General features: G+C 44.0%; 1 protein-coding gene across 1 annotated transcript in view; it reads left to right on the plus strand.

Moving 5' to 3' along the window:
* Positions 1-5,317, plus strand: part of dnah2 (dynein, axonemal, heavy chain 2) — a 208,258-nt gene extending 202,941 nt beyond the window's left edge. The window contains 4 exon segments of the mRNA XM_014206991.2: positions 2,692-2,868; positions 4,357-4,431; positions 4,634-4,784; positions 4,882-5,317. Coding sequence (XP_014062466.2) covers positions 2,692-2,868; positions 4,357-4,431; positions 4,634-4,784; positions 4,882-5,036 — 558 coding nt within the window. The 3' untranslated portion in view covers positions 5,037-5,317.
* Positions 5,318-6,000: the final 683 nt, after the last annotated feature.

Below are 6,000 nucleotides of genomic sequence, written 5' to 3' on the forward strand. Positions count from 1 at the left end.
GGAAGGTTCTCCCATCTCCACAGAGGAACTCTAGAGCTCTGTCAGAGTGGCCATCGGGTTCGTGGTCACATCCCTGACCAAGTCCCTTCTCCCTCGATTGCTCAGTTTGGCCGGGCGGCCAGCTCTAGGAAGATTCTTGGTGGTTCCAAACTTCTTCTATTTAAGAATGATGGAGGTCACTGTGTTCTTGGGGACCTTTAATGCTGCAGAGATTTTTTGGTACACTTCTTCAGATCTGTGCCTCGACACAATCCTTTAATACATTTGCAAAAATTTATAAAAACCTATTTTCGATTTGTCATTATGGGGTATTGTGTGTAGATTGCTGAGGAATTGTTTTTATTTAATCCATTTTAGAATAAGGCTGTAATATAACAAAATGTGGAAGAAGTCAAGGGGTCTGAATACTTTCCGAAGGCACTGTATGTCCTGATTGCCTAGTGACTTTTACCCCTACACACATGTAGAATCTGTATTACTTCAATTACCTCAACTACCTCGTACCCCCGCACATTGACTCAGTACTGGTACTCCTTGTATGTAGCCTCGTTATTGTTTTTACTGTGTTACCATTTCATTTTTTATTTTGCAAATATTTGTCTTACTTTTTAACTGCGTTGTTGGGAATGGGCTCGTAAGTAAGCATTTCACTGTAAAGTCTACACCTGTTGTATTCGGCACGTGACCAACAAAATGTGATTTCAATTTGACTTTAGAGGAACGTCCTGCTGATAGATTCAGTGAGGTTGAATTGATGACGTTACATATTCACTCTTATCCCTAACAACAAGACAACAACACAGACACTATCAAAGCAGAGCAGCAGCTATTGATGGTACATAATATCCATTCCCTTAGGTAGCATTTAATACCATACTTTCCCCAAAACACGCTTCAATGGTCAAATGAATGGCCAATCTGGGTAGTGGGGACATACCCACTGGGCACAGACGTCAATTCAATGTCTTTTCCACGTTGGTTTAACGGAATTTCATTGAAATGACGTGGAAACAACGTTGATTCAACCAGTGTTGGCCCAGTGGGTAGGTCCAGTATCAGTGTGATTTATAGAAGAACATGGAGGCTGTCAGAAGCCATCTCGGCTATGTCAAAGGGAGCAATCTGATCTGACTGGAAAACGTCAGTGTGTGAGCCTGGAGCAGGAGAGGGGGGAAGAGACACACACATACTCACATATGCGCGCACACACACAGATACACATTTTCTAGGACGAGCGAGGCAGCCTGGCCAAAATTAAAGCCATGAGTCTGAGGGAACAGAAATATAATGACAGTCTGCCATGCCTGCCAGGGGTGAATGGAACATGGACAGACGGACGAAAGGAGAGAGAGCAAGAGAAGGAGGGGGGATAGTGTTCTAGAAGGGGTTGGAGCAGGGACAGGGAGAGAGAGAGAGAGAGAGAGAGAGAGAGGCAGTCAAGGAGAGAAAGAGAAGTTGAAGAGAGAGAGAGACAGGCAATCAAGGAGAGAAAGAGAAGGGGAAGAGAGAGAGAGAGAGAGCTTGACAGACAGGGGAAAAAATAGTGAGGAAAGCAGAAGGAAGTAGGGGACTAGATATAGAGGGTAGAGTAATGAGGCAGTAGAGTTGAGAGAGACACAGCTGGAGCTGAAGCATTAATGGCTGTCCTGTCCTCCTCTCATAAAGAGGGGGCCAGTAACAGGGTAGCGCAGGCCTCTTTCCCTCTCGCTCTCTCTCTCTTTCTCTGTCTCTTTCTCTCGCACTCTCTTTCTCTCTCTCCCCCTCTCCCTCTCTCTCTTTCTCTGTCTCTTTCTCTCACTCTCTTTTTCTCTCTCTCCTCTCTCCCCCTCTCTCTCTCCCTCTATCCTTTTCGCTCTCCCTCTGTCTGTCTCTCTTTGTCTGTCTGTACTGTAATAGTCAGCAGTGGGCTGGTTGGGCTTTAGAAAGGGAACTGGAGCAGAGACAGCAGGTTTACTCTACTTATTACACTGCAATTACCCCCCCAGCTTCCCCTCGGTCCCCTCAGTCCCAGATACGACATTGTGGCTTTGTTTAGGCACCAAGTGTCCACCTGATGACCCAGTGGACCAGACACACACACAGGCGGACGCGCACACCCACACACACACACCCACACACACACAGCCACACACACACACACATGCACACCCACATAAACATAAACTGCCCTCAATGACCCCTCTGAAGAGACACGCACACTCCTTTTTTCATCCGCCCCATCCCCCAACACGCAGTAGAGTCTTTGGCAGACTACAGCGGTCTCACTGACTACTGGAACGAGTTGTACACTGTTTTAATGAAGAATTGAACCATAGGACATAATAACAGTTGGATTGTGTTTCCAGTCCAGTGTGTATGGGGGTCAGTCAGTAGAAAATGAGTGTGGTTTCCCAAACGGCACCCTATCCCCTACCTAGTGCACTACAAAAGTAATGCACTATATTGGGAATAGGGTGCCATTTGGGAGGCAGTCTCTGTGCAGCCAGCTAGGCAGGCAGGATGATGGATTAACACACCTTCAATAACAGAACACTGACTCACTGAGTACAGGCCTAGAGGAACCTAACATACTACAGGTTCATATGATGCTACTGGGACAGTTACTATAGCAGGACAGCATATACTATTGACGTTGCTGTGTGTCTCTTTCTGTGCCTGTCTGATGTGTCTTGTCTCCTCCGTTCTCCTCAGGCCTACCCGTCTTTGAAGCCGCTGGCATCGTGGACCAGGGACCTGTGCCAGCGTGTGGAGCAGTTTGCCCGCTGGGCAGAGACGGCCCACCCCCCTACCCTCTTCTGGCTCTCTGGCTTCACCTTTCCCACTGGCTTCCTCACCGCTGTGTTACAGTCGTCCGCACGTCAGCACAGCGTGAGGCCACACACACACATACAGAACCAGTCAAAAGTTTGGACATACCTACTCATTCCAGGGTTTTTCTTTATTTTTACTATTTTCTACATTGTAGAAAAATAGTGAAGACATCAAAACTATTAAATAACACATATGAAATCATGTAGTAACCCAAAAAGTGTTAAACAGATCAAAATATATTTTAGATTTTAGATTCTTCAGAGTAGCCACCCTTTTCCTTGATGACAGCTTTGCACACTCTTGACATTCTCTCAACCAGCTTCACCTGGAATGCTTTTCCAACAGTCTTGAAGGAGTTCCAACATGGAGGCAGGTAGCCTAGTGGTTAGAGCGTTGGACTAGTAACCGATAGGTTGCAAGATCGAAACCCCAAGCTGACAAGGTAAAAATCTGTCGATCTGCCCCTGAACAACACACTGTTCCTAGGCTGTCATTGAAAATAAGAATTTGTTCTTAACTGACTTGCCTTGTAAAATAAATAAAAAACATATGCTGAACAATTGTTGGCTGCTTTCCTTCACTCTGCAGTCCAAACCATCTCAATTGGGTTGAGGTTGGGTGATTGTGGAGGCCAGGTCATCTGATGCAGCACTCCATCACTTGCCTTCTTGGTCAAATTGCCCTTACACAGCCTGGAGGTGTGTTGGGTCATTGTCCTGTTGAAAAACAAATGATAGTCCCACTAAGCACAAACCAGATGGGATGGCGTATCTCTGTGGTGGCCATGCTGGTTAAGTGTGCCTTGAATTCAAAATAAATCACTGACAGTGTCACCATCACACCTCCTCTTCCATGCTTCACGGTGGGAACCACACATGCGGAGATCATCCGTTCACCTACTCTGCGTCTCACATAAGACACAGTGGTTGGAACCAAAAATCTCAAATTTGGACTTATCAGACCAAAGGACACATTTCCACAGGTCTAATGTCTATTGCTTATTTTGCTTCTAATTTGAATAATCTCAAATATGAAACACTTTTTTGGTTACATGATTCCATATGTGTTATTTCATAGTTTTGATGTCGTCACTATTATTCTACAATATAGAAAATAGTAAAAATAAAGAAAAACCCTTGAATGAGTCGGTGTGTCCAAACTTTGGACTGATACTGTATATTTATACACACACACACACACACCACACAAACACGTACACACACACAGCACTGACCCCTTACTCTGCACACTCACCAAACACAACCGCTGAGAAAACTTTCAAACTGTGTTCACAAACTAACCACAACTACTCTATACCGCACACACTCATAGACTGCTGCACAGGAATGGGTCGTGTTTGGTTTATAATTATGCCCACATAATAACTTTTCTAAGGATATACAGTACCACTGTAGGGATAGTAAAGAGTACTTGAACTTCAACCATGCCAAGTTAACCTCTAAAGTAAAATGTTCACTTTGTCATGCATTGAGGTCAATGGGAGACTTAGTGAAAATCTGACTAACACGTATGCATTACCCACAGGTGTCAGTGGACACTCTATCCTGGGAGTTCATTGTTGCGGCAGTGGACGACAACAACCTCCTCTTCCCACCCAAGGTGAGACACCCAAGTTTTCACTAAATTAGTGTCCTTTTCTCCACACCTCTTTTCCCTCAATGTGTCTAGTTTAGGGCTCGGAATACTCTTCCTGGTCAGACCGCATGGTCAGAATAAAACCCTAATCTATTGTAAGTCATGTAACTCATTTTCTCCTTCTTCCTCCCTCTTTCCTCCCCTCCTCCATCCATCCCCTCCTCAGGACGGGGTGTTTATCCGGGGGCTGTATCTGGAAGGGGCTGGCTGGGACAAGAAGAACTCCTGTCTGGTGGAGGCTAAGCCAATGCAGCTGGTCTGCCCCATCCCAACCATCCACTTCAAACCTGTTGAGAACCGCAAGAAGATAGCCAAGAGTAAGACAACAAAAAATCTCTCTCTCTCTCTGTGTCTGCCAAGTGAGTCTGATGTAATGTCTGTGTCCTGTGTGTGTGTGTGTGTGTGTGTGTGTAGGTATGTACTTGTGTCCGTGCTACTACTTCCCAGTGCGTTCGGGCGATGGGGGCAGACCCTCCTTTGTGGTGGGGGTGGACCTGAAGTCTGGAGCTGTGCCTTTTGACCACTGGATCAAGAGAGGAACCGCTCTGCTCATGAGTCTAGACAACTAAGGGGTTACGCACACACACACACGTCTCGGAATCACACTGTATTAATGAATACAAGAATCTTACGTAAAACACAAACATTCTCCACACATGCCTTTTGAATAGTCATTCCAATATTTTGTATGTTAATTTGCATCATTCTTGTCAGGGTTTTATTTGTTTAAAAATATTCAAATTCCTCAAAAAATTAACTGAAATGATTGTACTTTATTCTAATCTTTTTTTATAATTTGAATAAAATATGAATTAATTGATTTTGCAAATAAAATAAATAAATGTTGATGATTTACTCTTTGGGGTTTGACTGACATGGTTGTATCAAGGACTCCCACATTGCTCTATTTTCCACTCCTCATGATTCACTTCCTAATACAGCACTACATCACTCTTTCCACTGTGACCCCTTTTAACCTGCTGAAAGAGCTCTCCACAATACATTAAAGGCACACACACGCACGCACGCACACACACACACGCACACACAGAGACAGGACACAGACATTACATCACACACACTTGAATAAATAGACAATCTCTTCATTGTAATTATTCTCTGGTAATTATTCAGACACACACAGACAGACTAGATTTATTATCCACAGTAGAACCTTGTACCCCTTTTTTTGTGATCAAGTTTTTATACTTTTTTGCTTGACAGGACAGAAAAACCCAAACCAACAGACATTACACAGATACACATTTATCTCCGACTTCCCTTCCCACTCACAGGACCTGCTTATCTGAGTGCATACAGTGCCTTCGGGAAAGTATTCAGACCCCTTGACTTTTTCCACATTTTGTTACGTTACAGGCTTATTCTATAATGGATTTTTTTTTTTAAATGTATCCTCAGCAATCTACACACATTACTCCATAATGATAAAGCGAAAACAGGTTTTTAGCCATTTTTGCAAATGTATAAAAAATCCTAAACAGAAGTACCTTATTTACATAAGTATTCAGACCC

This window comes from Salmo salar, chromosome ssa07 (genome assembly GCF_905237065.1).
Source record: "Salmo salar chromosome ssa07, Ssal_v3.1, whole genome shotgun sequence".
NCBI lineage: Eukaryota > Metazoa > Chordata > Actinopteri > Salmoniformes > Salmonidae > Salmo > Salmo salar.